General features: G+C 43.2%; 2 protein-coding genes across 4 annotated transcripts in view; both read right to left on the reverse strand.

Moving 5' to 3' along the window:
* Positions 1-556: 556 nt before the first annotated feature.
* Positions 557-11,850, reverse strand: LOC102081078 (zinc finger protein 271). The gene is made up of 2 exons (XM_005460730.3): positions 11,516-11,850; positions 557-5,140 (listed from the first exon to the last, which is right to left on the reverse strand). The coding sequence occupies exon 2, from the start codon at positions 5,019-5,021 to the stop codon at positions 1,980-1,982; it is 3,042 nt and encodes a 1,013-aa protein (XP_005460787.1). The 5' UTR covers positions 5,022-5,140; positions 11,516-11,850; the 3' UTR covers positions 557-1,979.
* Positions 11,851-13,953: 2,103 nt separating this feature from the next.
* The window catches only part of LOC100701042 (protein sidekick-1), a 262,584-nt gene continuing 259,888 nt past the window's right edge, over positions 13,954-16,649 (reverse strand). For all 3 annotated transcript variants that reach the window (XM_005460732.4, XM_005460731.4, XM_019360120.2), the window contains one exon: positions 13,954-15,761. In XM_005460732.4, the coding sequence (XP_005460789.1) occupies positions 15,456-15,761 (306 nt within the window). In that variant the 3' untranslated portion in view covers positions 13,954-15,455. The remainder of the gene's footprint in view (positions 15,762-16,649) is intronic.

Raw genomic sequence — 16,649 nt, forward strand, 5'->3', positions numbered from 1 at the left:
AACGCCCACCTGAAAGGCAACGTTACTAAAACTCTGATATTTTATTACAGTCAGGCGTTAACCTGGTATGGTGCCACTGTATCGTTATATTGAAAAAGTAAAAAGTGTGTTGTATAGCTCTCGCCATGTCCTTTCATATCATATATTACTCAATATAGTTTTGATATAGCAAACCTGGGTACTCATGTCCCCCAACGCCTAGTATATTGTTGTAAAGTTTAAAACTAATCCATAAAAGATTGTGGGTAATGTAAAGTTTTTCACATTTGGTGTGACCTGACCCGAGTTTCACCAAAACTAAATCAGCTCAAGCTTGTTATTGGCATCTACCACCACACAAAATTAGAAAATATCTTGAAAACTCTGAATGCTAAACTGCTAACAAACAGAACCAGTCACATACTCCCTCCCCCTCGAGGGAAAACTATTTTGTGTCACAGGACTCGACATCTGAAGCGAGTTTGAGTAACTAACAGATGAAAAGTGGAACAACATTCATTCCTTTGTTTCTTTGTAGACATCTGATGTGGTTACACAGTCTCACAACACGTACTGGTGAAGTGAATAAGTTTTATTCTTGGGACACTTTTCTAAACACAGTTACAAAATGCTCACTTTCAGAGAAGCAAAACGTAAAAAGAATCAGACGTGTAAGATATGCCCACACACACACAGATAAATATGCTGAATCGCGATCGCTGAAAGGTTTTGGTGTCTGAGCGTCTGAGCAGGCCAAAGATTCACATGCTGGTCACGAGTGTGACAGTCTGTACGACCAGGGTGCTTTACAAAAGTGCTTCACGAGGAGGATATGTCAGGCACAGGAGTGAGAACTGTGAGCCTCAAAGAATAAACTGTCATGCAGAGCTTTTGTATTTCAAGAGTAATGATACGACTTCTTCAGTCCAGCTGTGAAACTTGCAGAAAACAGCAGAGACAAACTGTCAGGCATCTTACTGTGCACACAGAAACCATTTGACACCAGTACTGTGGTTCTGGATGCTTTTTCCCCATCAAGTAAAAGTTAGAAGCAAAAAGCAGCACATTCATGAGCTTTTCAGAAAAATCATATCCTGATGGGAATTGGGCTGTCTGCGTTAATTTAAATTGCTTTTTTCAGTAGTAAAGAAACGAGCATTTAAGAAGTGGGAGTTTTCTTCTTTCATGCTGCTTGTGTGTAATTTGTCTTTTGTCTCCAATAGGCGTCGCATTTTGGCTTAGTATATGTGCTATAAGAAAGTTATAAAGTGCTATGTTTTTAGCACATTAAACAGGTTATTCTCTCTCACAGAAAACATTTAAGACAGATGAACAGCAGCTCTGTGTGACTGGCTTTTCATCTGTGACTCAACATCAGTTTTCACCCTCACTGTCAAATGTCAATGAACAGAATCAAATGATTTGTAAGCCACTTAGAAGTAAAGAGGTGAGGGGTTGTGTGGGCTAACTCAAGAAGAAGATCATCAAAAATTCAGAGTCAGAATTCAGAGAAATCTCTGTATGCAAGAGGCGAGGACAACAATCATACTGGAAGGCTGTGTTAAAAGTGACGTGTGAGTAGTGGAAATCCTGGCATGGGCTCATAAATCATTACTATGACCAAAAAGGCATTAATCTTGATTCTTCTGAAAAGCTCATAAAAAAATTATGTCTTTCACGATATCTGCTGCATTTAGACTTTGCCCATTTGTGAAGTCTGGCTTCACAAAAATCTCCAGTTAAGCACTAACAAGTCTTTATTGGGACCGCCAAAAAGGTACTGATCTATTAGTGTTGTTCCTAAACAAAACCAATTATGTTACCTCATCTTTCATGTTCATGTCAGCCTAAATTTGCCTTAGTTATGTGTGTAATACATTTTGGTTTTGTATTCTTCCTCAAATATTAGTAAGGCATCAAACTCCAACAAACATGCAAAACCACTGGTACGGTCATTTGAAAGTAACCACCAAGCCTTTGTTGTTTTCCTTTCACTGCACTTACGGGTGGAATTTACTGATGTGTCTGTTTCTGTCCCCGGTTTGTGTAAAAGTCTGTCCACAGTGGGGGCAGGAGTACGGTCTCTCCCCTGTGTGTATCCTCATGTGAACATTTAGTTTGTCTTTGCTAATAAAGCGTTTGCTGCAGCAGGTGCACGCATACGGTTTATCTCCCGTGTGATAGCGCTGGTGCATCTTCAGCTCTGTCATGCGGCCGTAAGTTCTACCGCACTGGGGACACTCGTAAATGGGCCGAACCTCCATGTGCTGTCTACTGTGTAGGCGCAGCCCGCTGGACGACCTGAAACTCTTACTGCACTGTGAACACTGGTAAGGTTTTTCTCCCGTGTGGATGTGCAGATGTAGCTTGAGGCTCGCTGCGGAGGGGAAGCCGTTCCCACAGATGGAGCAGAGGTGAGGTCTCTCCCCCGTGTGGATCGTCAGGTGCTTCTCCAGCTTATTCTTGTTCAGGAACGTCCTCCCGCAGACGGAGCAGGTCTGCGGCTGCTCTCCCTCGTGTGAACTCATGTGTTCCGTCAGCTCCATCAGGGTGGAGAAAGCAAAATCACACCGAGTGCAGGAGTAGGGCCTCTCCTTCTTGAATTTTCTGTGTTTGAGGCAGTGCTGCTCTAGATCTTCCCTCTCCTCAAAGGTTTCAATACAACAGGTGCACTGGTACGGTCGTTCTTCAGTATGAGTCCGCAGGTGATACTTCAAAGCGGTTAACTGCAGAAAGACGGTGTCGCAGTGTGGACATTTAGATTCGCGCCTGTTGTGGACCATTAAGTGCCTCTTATAGTGAGAAAGCTTGAGGAAGTGTTTGCGGCACAGTGCACAGTAATACTGTTCGCCTCCATGACTTTGCTCGTGCTTCTTGAGAGCATACTCAACTTTAAACTTCTTTCCACACGTGCTGCAGGAATAAGACTTCTGATGCACTGCCATGTGTGCCTCCAGTTCTTCTAGACTACCAAAGGTTTCATTACACTTTGGGCAGGTCCCCTTGTTTTCTTTCACATGTACCTCCAGGTGTTTGTTGAGGTCTTCCAAGAAGGCAAAGTCTTTCTGACAATCAGGGCATGTGAAACACTCCCCATTCGATGCTTTCCTATGAGTCACTATGTGCCGTTTCAAGTGATACATTCGGCGGAATTCTTTGCCGCAGTCGCCGCAGACGAGGCTTCGAGGACCCGACGCAACCTTCTTGTGTAATTTAAGGTGACTCGCAAGCGCAGCCTTCTCCTTGAACTGTTTATCGCATGCGAGACACGTCAGGCCTTCGACTGCGTGGGTTTTCTTGTGCGCTCTCATATCGAGCCAGCTACTGAAACTTTTGCCACATTTAGAGCAGATGTATTTGCCCAGGTTGTGCTGGTTCCTCACATGTCGGGTCATGTGGTAGGACTGGCTAAAAGTCATGGCGCAGACAGGACAGCTGAAGGGTTTCTCCTTTGTGTGTGTCCTCATGTGCCTGGCAAGTTTGTTTGGCCCTCTGAAGCGTCTGTTTATGCAGACGGGACAGAAATGGCCTTTTGTTTTCGCAGTGGCAGTGGGGTTTTCTTTCGGTCTCCCTTCATCTTGAGATGGTGATTCATCGGAATTTCCTTCTTCCGTCACAACATTCACTTTGGATCCCGTATCCTGAAAATCCCTGTTACCGAAAGCTGGATCGTCACTTGTTATTTCTTCAATCTTCACTTTGACTCTCTCGATTTGCTGAGAACTTTGTCCCTCTGTTTGGGTAAAGAAACATTTGCTGTCTGACTCAACATGACTAGGAAACACGTCGCTGTTGGATAATTTTTCACGACATTCTGGATATGACAGAACATCTGACTTGTGCTTCCTCTTGTGACTTTTCAACTCTGCAAAACTCTCTAAAGTTATCCCACAGGTAGTGCAGACATGCTGTCCTGCACCGTGCTGGTTCCTCAGGTGTCGGGTCATGTGGTATGACTGGCTGAAGCTCATAGAGCAGACAGGGCAGGTGAACGGTTTCTCCTTCGTGTGAGTCCTCATGTGTCTGGCAAGCTTGTGAGCGTCTCTGAAGCGGCGATCGGGGCAGATGGGACAGTAGGGACCTTTTGGTTTAGTTGAAAACAGATCAAAGTCCTCATCATTGGCGTTGTCGTCATCCTCAAAACCATCACTAGTTTTTTTACAGCCGTCCTCGTTCAGCTTTTGTAAAGATGAAGACGAAGTTCTATTTTCATTATCATTAGTCAGATTGGTCTCACTAGTAGTCTGAGACTCTGCATCATTGTCATTATTACAGAGCTTGTAGCAGTTACCTTTGGGTTTGAGTGATTGAGTTTTAGTCAAGCGCGTGTTTGTTTTTGACCTTTTTTCCCCACGGCGAGGCCTTCCTCTTTTAGCTTTTCTTTGAACCGGTGGTTCTAAATCATCTCCAATGTCCACGCTGACTTCATGAATATCAAACAGCTGAGATCCATTTAGCAAGGTTTCCACTTCTTTCCCAATAACTAACGCTGTGGCCAAAGTCAGACTTTCTCTCCCAGTCAGAAGCCTCTCTCTGAGCTGTGGGTAGCTTGTTTTCTCAATCAGCTGATTCAAGAGGAGTTCATCCTTCAAGTGTCCATAACTGCAAGGCCTGAGCAGCTCTTCTAAAGCAGACACAAACTGATCTACAGTCTCTCCAGGCATCTGAGCCCTTTGGTGGAATTTAAGGCGGTGCATCTGAGTGGTGTGATCAGAGCTGAAGTAAGCTGTCAGTGTTGATATGGCTGCTGCGTAGGTGGTGTCATTTTGGATCAGTGTTGTGAAGATACGCTGCCCCTCCGGGCCAAGGCAGTTCTGTAAGAGTAGACACTTACTGGAGTCGACCAGCTCTTTTTCACTGAGTGCTTCGACATAGTGTTCGAACGCTTTGAGCCATTTAGACCAAAGCAAGGCTGGCTCACCGGGGACAGGCAAGAAAGGTGGAGGCGGGGACAGGATTATCAGCAGCGGCTCTGCGAGGGGCTCCAAAGCGGGGTCCTGTTTTATCACATCCTCATCTACCTCCACAGATACTTCACTCATTGTTAGGTTTTATGAAGTTTGTTCACAGGGGCTAATTTTTTTCCTTCTCCGAGTCCAGTATGACTTGCTGAGTAAAGATGTCACTCTGTGATCTCTGTGTTCCTGCCATCCGAGCTCATCTAGGAAAAAAGTAAAATATACAAACACAAATTAGCTTCAGGTGTAGTTTCTTCACATGCAGATTGTTTCACTAAAATACACGCCTCGCTATAACTACAGCGGCTTAATACCACAGTCTAATAATAACTCATACATTCATCGAGGTTATTATTAATTTTGAGTTCATTTATGTTGTGTTAATAAAGAAAAATAGTTAAGTGTTCCTATGCCAAGAGGCACACTTATTACTATTCGTCGGATTTATTCTTCTTCTTATCATTATTATTCTCAATCGCTAGCGACCCTTCGAGCACCCGGGCTTGGCTTACAGTGAGGCGGCTGACACTCGTTTCATCACCCGATCGCTCGCCAAGAGTCTGTGTTTTAGCTGGACTTATTTTTCGTTTATATGGGCCGATGATGCTGGTCGATGTGGAAAAAATAACTGAGTTGTTTGGTGGTGGCTAACGCGGAGCTACAACCGAGGGCAGCTATCCACCGGTGTGTGACAGAAAGGACATGCGGGGAAAGAGACATACGAGGCGGTGAGGCGACCGCCGATCGACCGGTGGTTGCTAACGCGGAGCTCAATCGTGGATCAGGGAAACCGAAGGCAGGAGCGTGAGGTGAACTGAATTTCAGGTAAGTTATGACCTGCACTCTATTTGAGTCAGATATAAACCGAGTTTAGGTGTAGTTTATTTTCGTTGTGCTGACCTTTTACAATCCTACTGCGTGCTAGCTAGCACGACGGGAGTTTCTATACAGCTGTGTGCACGCTAAGTTACTGACGTTGAACTTTATTTTATTCATAAGGGTTAGTTCGTAGAGTTGCCGTGCCGTACAAACGGAATCGTCCCACATTCAGAGAAAATATTACAATTTATTCTGTCGTTACGAAGCCTCCCCTGTCATTCTCTCGCCTGTTGCAACTTCAATCATGAAACTGATCAATGATCGGCTTTTCGCTCTTGTTTACCGCACTAAACAACAGCAGCACGTTTAAGCTTGATCAGCTGTTGTTAGAATTCATTCATGTCACCATAAACACCAAGCTCCTTTTTTGTGTAGCTGACAGCTGGTAACTGTGTGGGGGTGGATCTAGCAAAGCTTTTGCCAGGGGGCCAGGTAGGGCATTAACAGAGAAAGGTGGACACAAAGATATACTTTTCTTTCTTACTCTCATATAAAATATTTAGCTTTCATTAAATAGTCATCTGAATCTTACAACCAAAATTTGTATAATAATACACAAGATTGGCTGTAGACCATTGTTCATCATTCAGAACACTGTGTAAAAATAACAAAAAACAAAAAGTGAATGTGAAAGTGCATAAATATTTATTTTACGTGTTTGATGTGTGTGGCGAGGCATGGTTTGCAGTGCCGCTGCAGGGGAGGTAGACCCACCTGAGCGGCATCTGCAATCACGCCTCTCGGGCGTAGTCTGTGCTCTCTCGGCTGTTTTTTGGGTGTGTGTCGGGCTGTGAGTTGAAAAGCTACAGCCGGCTGTTTGGGTACACCAACCATGTGTGAAACGTGGTCCATAACGTAATGCTTCAAAGCGTGTTCATGGAAACATTGTCGGGTCTGCCGTGGTACAATGGGACTTCTGCTCATGAACCTGTGTGCACAGCGTCTGCAAATCGGCGCTGTACGAAGTCGCTTCATCTTTACCCAAAAGTTACATTATTGGTCGGTGGTATGAATGAATGAGCCTATAGTCAGAGTTTTCTGTGTAATGCAGACGGCTCTCATTTTACTTGCCTAGATCACCATGCTGACTTTTGCATTTCTCATAAACTGGTTGAACTGGCTGTTCAGAATTTCAGTTTCAAATCAGCTGAAAATGCCACATTTTCATTGATCTTATTTGTATCTGCTTTACATGTTTTATATGTGCAGCTTGTTAAGCTTTACCTTACTAATGTGGGATGGCCTTCGTTGTCCTCCAGGAGGTTTCCTCACTGGTGCATCTTTATTTATAAGGCCCTACTTGGACAAATGCCCACCTATATTTGCGATCTGCTCACACGGAAAAGTACTGTTTCTTACAGCCTGCGTTCAAGCGATCTTTTGTTGCTCAATGTTCCATTTGCCAGAACTGAACTGGGAAAGAGGGCTTTTACTTATGCTGCCCCTTTCACATGGAACATGATGCAAAAAGATTGGAAGATAGCAGATCTTATTTCATTAAATGCTTTTAAGTCTAGATTGAGAGAGCCAGAGAAAATCGTTTTTTAAAATGTAACTGTTATTTTAAAATATGTATGTAACTTTGTAATTTCAAAGTGTTGTCGCCTCTTGGCCAGGACTCCCTTGAAAAAGAGGTTCTTAATCTCAATGGGACTTTTCCTGGTTAAATAAAGGTAATAATAATAATAATAATAATAACTAACACCACAGGATGAAGCCCAGCTGTAATGCAAACTTTACATTGCATTGTCTGGGGAATTTCCAATGTTTTTATGTTTGCTTCTAATACACTATTTTTTTTTAACACTGCTGGAACACTTCCTCAAATAATGCAACTACCCTTAAACTAGGTCATATTACCCTCACTTCCACCTTGCAAAAAGTAAAAGTGGCTTCTATGTTTTCTGAGTGAACTAGGCAGTGCTTAGCTGATTGAGTTTCTGTGAAACACCCCTTTTTATTTGAGCGCATGCAGAGATTATAACCAGCACTGCGATACCTGCCACTGTCCAATTTGCACCAAACAGCTTCATCAGGTATTCAAACGGGCCATATTTTTATGGTATGCTGTGGTGAGTGACTGATGGATGTCAACTGCAGTTGCAGTGAAGTTGTCTGTTTACCCGAATTGTACAGGCCTAGAGATTGGTCAGTTGGCAAATGAACAGTGGACATGTGAAATTGGTCAAAAATAGAAATATGGTGCTGCGCTGAAAACTCCCTTGTGATTGATTTGGTTGCCTGTACGTTGGAAGACGCCAACCTGTCTGTAAACAATTACCAACTGCTGACGAGCAAATTACTTCTTGTTCCAAAGTTACATCTTTTGAAACATGTTAGTTTTAGTAGTAGGGCACAAGGTTTCCTCTGAAGACAATCACTCTTCATACAGTCTGACAAATCCTGTATTGTTTAATTACTGCTTGGTGCCATCGTTAATTGTGACGGACAACTTTGATTTAGTTTTAGTCATAATCTTTTGACTAAAATGTCTTTGAGATTTATTCATAATTTAGGGATCTGAATTCTTTTAGCTTTAGCCTAGTTTAAGTAGAATAAATCTAAAGTTTATTGTTTATAGTAAAAGTCTATGGTGAGAGTTACTCCACACGGTTTACAAAATGTCTTATTTTCCTTGATATCAAATGCGAAATGTTTCCATCTGGTCTCCTGGTCCTCTCAAGCGCTGGCGTTTTGTCATGTGTTCATGAGAAACAGGGGGCAGCTGAACCATATTAAACGTGTACGTCTAACCTCGCTGCACAAGGAGGCTACTTCTGACTGGATGCCTTCCAAAGTCCTCCCGCCTTTCTACAAAACTTAATTGGTTCTGATTGGATCTCCGGAATATTTTTATCTTGGTTTATTAGTTGAAGAGGATTTGTATCTAGGAAATGAAACACTGTTGAACCATGTGTGAAATAAATAAATAAATAAATGAAATGAAAGTCCATCTATGAATCCTCACAGTGGTTAGGGTCGCGGGGGACTGGAGGCATCCCGCGACAGTGAGAGGCAGGGTACATGTTGGACAGATCGAACAGCGAGAATTAATGGTCAAAGAAATTAATGCTGCTTGGTGATTAGTGAGTGTTTACAGACATGTTGCTGTCTTCCAAAAAATTACTGTTTCAGCTGGTTGTCCATTATGGCCGCCCTCTCTTTAAGCCAGGGGTAGGCAACCTTTTTGATGGCGAGTGCCATTTAAAATTTCCTCAGAAGTCAGTGTGCCATATGATTGCATTAGCAATAAATTTAATAACGCTTTATATTAACAGTTACACATTATATAGAACCACTTTATAGAATTATATTTGTTTGCAAATGTTGGCAACTATCAGCGAATAGTTATCAGCTATTTTGAAACAAAAAAAAGACACTTTTTATTCATAACAAGAACTCCATAACAGCAAATGAACTGTACAACAGAAAATACAAATGCTATTGATGGTCTCCTCACAACAATGATAAGAAAAATAAACTGGGCCAATATGGTATGTTTGTTAATACAGAGACACACATGTTAATGTGATCTCTGGTCTCCCACTCAGAGACACAGATCTCCGAGTGTCCAGCATTCAGACAGCTACCTGAGGACACTCATGTGAGAGAAAATCTGCTCACACAGATATGTAGAGCCAAATACTGTCAATAAGGCCTCTGCAATGTTCTGAAGACAGTTAAACTTGTCAGGTAGTGATGTCCAGCAGGTGAAAATGCAAACTCCATGAACATGCACAGCTGTAGATTCCAGCTGCTTCGATGTCGCATTAACTGGCATTAACTCAGCCAGTTAATGCGAGACAAATCTAGCTGCTCATTAAAGATTTCTGGTTTGATCAGAAAATAAAACATTGGTCCATACACCTGAAAGTCCCAAAAATGCATTGTGTCTCGAGTCTATGGATGCATTTTGACTAAAGACCGGCCCCCCAGATATTAAAGCCATAAAGCCTTTGAATGAAAACAAACGCTGTTGTGACAGTGATGCACACTGTCTTGTTGGTAAATGTATGATTTCTATTCATTTTACGTCAGATAAAAACTTTGGTTGTAAGCTTCAGATAATTATTTAATAACAGCCAGGCATTTTAAATGAGAATAAGAAAGTATTTCTTTGTGTCCCCCTTTCCCTGTTAATGCCCTACCTGCCCCCCTGGCAAAACTTTGCTAGACCCGCCCCTGCACAGTTACCAGCTGTCAGCTACATAGAAAAGGATCCTGGTGTTATTTGTCTCTCAGAAACAGTTCATAACTTCCTTTCAACTCATTCATGTCACCTAAAAGGTAAACCTGTTTCTCCATCACCTGTTCAGCTCTGATGATTCAGTAAGGACATCTCCTGGTTTCATCTGCATGTTTCCCTCTCACCAGATATACAAACCGATATCATGACCAGCAGCTTTACAGCTGTGGCTCCAGCAAACATCAGCTGACACTAGAAATTAATATTAAATACATTCTAACAACAGCTGACCAAGCTTAAACGTGCTGCTGTTGTTTAGCGCGACATCCGGCAGTTTCCTCTTTCTGGTGCAAAGTGGGCGATAAACAAACAAGAGAGAAAAGCCGATCAGCTGATCATTGATCAGTTTCACGATTGAAGTAGCAACAGGAGAGAGAGGGGAGAGAATGAGAGAAGAAGAAGAGGCAGCTGTGCAGCAAAGACACAATAACTCCAGCTTTGTGTCTTTTTCCATCCTGGCTGAAGTCCGGGACAAACTGTGTTCCTTCTCAGCTCAACACGAAACGCGTAATAATTTCTCTGAACGCGGGACGATTCCGTTTGTACGGGACGGTTGGCAACTCTACTAACCTTATGAATAAAATAAAGTTCACTATCAATAAAATCATAGCACCCGCCCAGCAGTATATAAACTCCGTCATGCTAGCTAGTACGCAGTACGAGTTATTGTAACTGACTGTAAAAAGTCAGCACAACGAAAATAAACTCCACCTAAACTTGGTTTATATCTGATCCAGATAGACTGCAGGTCATAACTTCTTACCTGAAGTTCAGTTCACCTGACGCTCTGACCGGCGGCTGCCTCGGGTCTCTCCTCCTCCTGCCTCCCCTTCCCTCATCCACCTGCTGGCCTCCACCACTTGTTAATTTTACTGAATCTGTGGAAGCTCCACCATAGCCACCACCAAACAACTGAGTTATTTTTACACACCGACCAGCGTCTGGCCAATCCACCACCAAAAATAAATAAATAAAATAAATAAATAAATAAATAATCGGGCCACCGAGCAAATGCCCTTATGCCCGATGGCCAGTCCAGCTATGGTCGTGCGTGCCATCAGTTAACCCTTCGTGCCTAGGGTTGCTGACCCCTGCTTTAAGCCAACTTTTCTGCCTCCTTCAGTGGAAAAACTTCAAGTGCTTCATTTTAAAAATAAGCTGGACTTTTATTTTTTTCCACGCACATCAGAATCAAACTGACCGCCTCCCTCAAAGAAATAATCGCAGTAGGTTAAACCAGTATGATGGTGACTCTGGCCCCCTCAAAGTGAGTGACTGCGGCGCGGCCCTGCGACCAGCAACACGGTGCACGCGCTAACGGTTTTTAATGCCCGTCCGAACGCGTCCCTCCTCCACAGCGTCAAAGGGACAGCGGCAAGATTTTATAGCCACAGAGAAAAGAGGAAGCACCGAAGGAAGCGTGAAGCAGGAGGAGGAGGAGGTGAACACTCACCAAACCAAACTGGGTCACAAGTCACGGCACGGACAGACGGACGGACGCAGAGACAGCGGCGGGGGGAGGGACCGCAGACTCAGCTCCGAGCCGCGGCCGTCAGCATCCCGGCAGCATGCTCCTCTCTGCAGCCGCGCACTTTAAAACAGTCATTACACCTAAACGCTATGCTCACAACCAAAGCATGGAGTGAAAAATATAACCGCCATGTTAGCAGAGCTTCTTCCGGACACTGCCTCCCCCCTCCACAGGGGTCTGTGTCAGCGCACCACAGCGCCCTCAGCTGGCTGGAGGGGCGTATAATCCGCGACCCTCAGCCTTAACTTACGGAAACAGCTGATTTCTTCTAGTTAAATAAAAAGAGTTATTTTTATATTCTATACTTTATTAACGATTAACAATTTGTTGACTACTTAAAGTGTATCCCATCTAAACAATAAGGTTTCTCAGTGTCTCTGTTAGGTGTTCCACATTTTTCCGGATGGATCAATGGATTTGAATAAGGCAGAATTGAAACAGTGAAGCATGTTTAATGAAATCTCGTTTGACCTCATTTCTTCTGATTCTTTACAGTCTGAAGATTTCCATCAGTGTTAACGAATGCTTAGCTAATTAACGTTATTTATTAAAGTCACCTGCTGTCTGGGATTGAAACAAAAACATGGCAGCACAATCGGTGGTGGTGTGTTGTGAAGTACCTGTGGGGAATAAATGCACCGTGAGCTGCTCAAACCAGTGTTACAGACTTTTAATGAGACTTAAAAAAAAAAAAAAAAGTTTACAGTGTGCCGCACTCTTACTCAAACTGTTTCTCTTCTGTTTGAAGGATTTCTGTGCTTTGTGTTTTTCTTCGTCTCATTATTTTGTTACTGCTGCACGCACACTGACACTTTGGGGACACAAGATCCAAACAGTGTTACTGCTGAAGGTTGAACAATATTTTAAGTATACTTCTGCATTTGGGAAGAGACAGAAGCATCAGAAACAAATGCATGCCAAAGCCTTTTATTGGTTGAACCGACGCTTAATTTGCAAATAGACCAAAAATTGCAGATTCACTGTGTTGCAGCTGTTATTCAATTAAATTAAACTTCATTTATATATTATGTATATAATCACAACAGCAGTTCTTCAAGGCACTTTATAATGTAGGATAGAGATCCTATGATAATATAAAGAAAACTCTAACAATCAGACGACCGCCTTTGAGCAAGCACTTGGCGACTGTGGGAAGGAAAAACCCTCCCTGCTTGACCCTATCTGGTTGGGGATGATGGGAAACAGGACAAAAAAAGACACCAGGTATGAGGATTTCCATTTTATACTTATGTTTCACCCACTCCGATTGCATTTGACCACATAACATTTCCTTGTAGATGAAGAGTTTTCAGGATTTCTCATAAAAACATACTAAACTTGTCAGTGTCTTGGTAATGATCAAACAACTTTTAAAGCTGCTGTATTTTTAAGATCGTTATCCCGTTGAAAGGTCCATGTGCAGTTCATTTTCAGCTTTCAGAGAGGACTAACATATCTTCAAACAGTGTGTTGCAGAATTTAAGGTTAGATCAGTTACTGCAAGCTGCACAGTCCCCGAGGGAGTGAAGTAACCGGAGCATTTCCACCCTGACTCACAGTGGTTATGACTTTCTGCTGCTTTGGCTTGCCTTAAATATGTCTTCCTACTGCTGTGGTCTTTTTTTCCACCTAAAATTAGACTTTTTTTGTTTTTTAGTTTAAACATACGATATATGTTTGCTAAGTGCGGTTGAGAATAAAATTAAAGTTTCTGAAATGCACAAATCGTTAAGGTTTTATTTACATTGAACACCAGATTCATACAAGTCTTTCTCTGATGCAAAGGCTTTTCCTGACGTCCAGGTTTACACAGCAGATCCTCAAAGCAGCATCTCAGCGCTGACATCTAATCTGAGCCTCCGACTGTAATTTCAAGGCTTTAATGGTGTGATAAATGCGGGGAACTGACTACTTTTTCTACCACTGATTGTTGGCTTTTTCAATGTAACTGAACAATTTCCAAGGGTTGTACTTATTTTTTTTTTCAAAAACAGGACAATTTTCTGAAGTACATGTACTTTGATATATTAAAATTACCTTTTTGGACTTCTACCTTAAGGTTTTTAATGCGTGGCTTTAACCACCATATACTGCAGATTTGAAAAGAGCGCAGCACGACTGTAATGAATGCACTTTGCAAAAAGGCACTTCACAACACTGAACAAATCTTAAAAGAAAAAAAAGCTTTGGCACCTCCCTTTCCTTCTTTTACCATTTTAATAAAATCCCCACAAGCAAAGCATTATTCATTCCACTGAACATGCTACATGTGAAAGCACCGCCTTAAATCGGTTTACGTAATGAAGACAATGATGCAAGGAGACACTGTTGCAACACAACGGACCACACAGACACACGGGTAAACAATGACCATTTATTCACACACTGTATGGGGCTCAGGCGTGACAGGGTGAGGCGAGGATGTTGGCCGGCGGGGCGGGTGAAGAACCTTTAAAGTATACATGATGAGCAAAAACCTTACAGAGAAATTTTATTTGCACTTGAAGAAAAGTACAAAGTACATGTGTGGTCTGGATTGCTCGTCCTTGAGGTGATGGTGGGGCTTCATGAAGTTCAACCATACTCAGTCTGAAGGAGGAGAAACCTCTTAAACATCCCGGGCACTTGTTCCACTCTCTGTCAGTCACTGTGGCTTACACTGGTAAACGTCTTCTCTCTCTCGTCAGTAAGCGTACGTGAATTTTCTCCAGTGCCGTTTACTTTGACTCGCACAAACATGGCCAGACTACATACAAGAGCACACGCAGTAGAAAGTAGAGTCTCCCTGTACAAAATCCATCTCAAAAAATATACAAACATACGCACAGTGGCACACTTTGCTCAGCAGTGAACTACACGGACGGATGAACAAGCTTCTGAAATTAGCAACTCACACGCATGCTCGTACGCACGTCTCACAGTGAAATTCATTTTATTTAAAAACGTAACCTCGAACAGAACAGATATGAAATGTGTGTGTGGAGGGTGGAGGAAGCAGGGAAGGGGGTCAGCTCAGTGCAAGCATTATGGCTTGGGAGCACTGATAACAGGCAGTAGACGGTAAAAAAACATGGTTTCCATTTAGTCCACACTGTTCTCAGAAAGTACTCAGCACCCTTATTTTGGATGCTGAATGCCAAAGAAGCCCTGCCACGCTCACTCTCCATCCTTTTCAAGTTAAAAAACAAAAAAACAACTGTGATTATCGATTGTTTTCTTCTTCTGTGGTGGTCTTTTAAAGCTGACAGCTCCGAGTTTGTGTACGTGAACCAGCCTGTGAACAATAGCTGCTCCGTTCTGTGCCGTCTCTTAACAACTCTCCTCAACCTTGAAGCTTCTCTCTCCCAGTGGGAGATACTGAAATGGTGCATCAGAGAGAGAGTGTGAGTGTGTGTGTGTGCGTTCTTGTGCACTTATGTGTAAAATAGAGAAAACAGAGGATAATCTTTGTGCTGAAATCCCAGGATCCATCAGCTTGAGGTTGAATTCTCTCTTTGACAATAACACATAGTGACTAATCTAGTCATCACTCTCGGTGGAGCGTCTCTGGAATAGGCAGGAATATCAGGTGGTGAATGTGTGTTTGTGTGTGTGTGAGCACAATGACACAGAGGCGTAAAAGAGCTGCACACACACACACACCCCCGTCGACTCGGGGTCTTTGTGAACGGGGGGAGAAGGCGAGTGAGAAGTTTAAGTTTAGTCCTTCGGGGCATGAAGGGGTGATTCAACACCAGTCCGTCCCACGTCTCCTCACCTCGTCCTCTATCTCCTTTAGTCCAAACGCACTCCGGCGCTCTCCTTTCCTTCAATACATGTGTACATGTGTGAGTATTATCTTGTGCGGATTTTGTCTCTAGAGTCAAACGAATGAGGAGAATCCCGTCACAGGCGTGCGTGACCCCGGCGGGTTGGTGTTGGGGTTAACGTGCGTGTGCGCCGGCTGCCCCGTGGGTGTGTACGCGCCCCCTGTGCTGTGCTGGGTCACCACGGTCTGGTAGTAGGGTTCTGTATCTGCGGTGGCGCACTCCTCGTAGCCAAAAGACGTGCCGATGCCTTTAAGCCCCTTGGGCTGCCGCTTCCAGGAGTTGTAGTAGGTGGGGTCACTCATATAGTGGTTAACGAAGGAGTGCTTCGGCTGCTCGTCCTCGTAGTCGCTGTCTGTCAGCTGGATACAAACCCAAACAAAGTTAGAGGTGGAAGTTTATTAGAGAGACACAGACAGACACACAGCCTTTCAGTTAAATGATAAAGAACCAGAGGAATACTGTTTTTTTTCTTGTCATAACCTGCCACTGAAATTACCCACAATGCAACTCGACTTCTGACAGGTAGGTCCGAGCTTCTGCTGTGGTACACTAGTAGCATTTTATTTCCCTTCCAGCCGCTGGCCTCAAGCAGACGTGACGAGCAGCTATGCAGGTTGTTTTCCCCTTTAAAGTTTTTTATTTTGTAAGTTTTTTTTTTACATACTACAATACCTCCAAAGACATATTAATGTTTTGATGTGTAAAATTCCTCCACTTCCTTGTTGAGATGGGCTCTAATAGATGCCAGTGTTTTGTAATTTGGTAGCCGACACACAGGACTCAACAGAAAAGGCTGGACTTGAACCGAGGACGCTGAGAGCACAGGCTCCTCTTCTTGGATGGCACTTTACCGAGACCTTTGGCTAATTCAGCCTGATCAATCTGCTTTGGAGGCAGAAGTCTGGAGAGCTCACTGATTCTCACTATCATTCTTTCTTCTTATTTTAACTGGCAACCGCCAGTGCTACACCTCAGCCTCCTACGCCTTGCCTTGTTCTCGAGTTATTGCATTCACGAGGGGTAAAAACATTAGCATAGTGTGTAACACTTCCTCAATCAGACATTTCTCCATGTTTCACAGAAGAGCTGCCCTTCTTTTAACTGTGTAGATTTTTACAAACCATTACAGGGATGGAGCTGATAAGGAGTGGCAGTGAGGAAATGAATTTTCTTAAACAAGCTAATGTTCATAAATGTAAACGGACTATACACACACTGACGGGAGAAAGCAAAGCTGAAACAGGAAA

The sequence above is a fragment of the Oreochromis niloticus genome, linkage group LG6, assembly GCF_001858045.2.
Source record: "Oreochromis niloticus isolate F11D_XX linkage group LG6, O_niloticus_UMD_NMBU, whole genome shotgun sequence".
Lineage (NCBI taxonomy): Eukaryota > Metazoa > Chordata > Actinopteri > Cichliformes > Cichlidae > Oreochromis > Oreochromis niloticus.

Coding starts and splice junctions, on each gene's coding strand:
- LOC102081078 (XM_005460730.3), bottom strand. CDS start 5,021: ATGAGTGAAGTATCTGTGGAGGTAGATGAGGATGTGATAAAACAGGAC.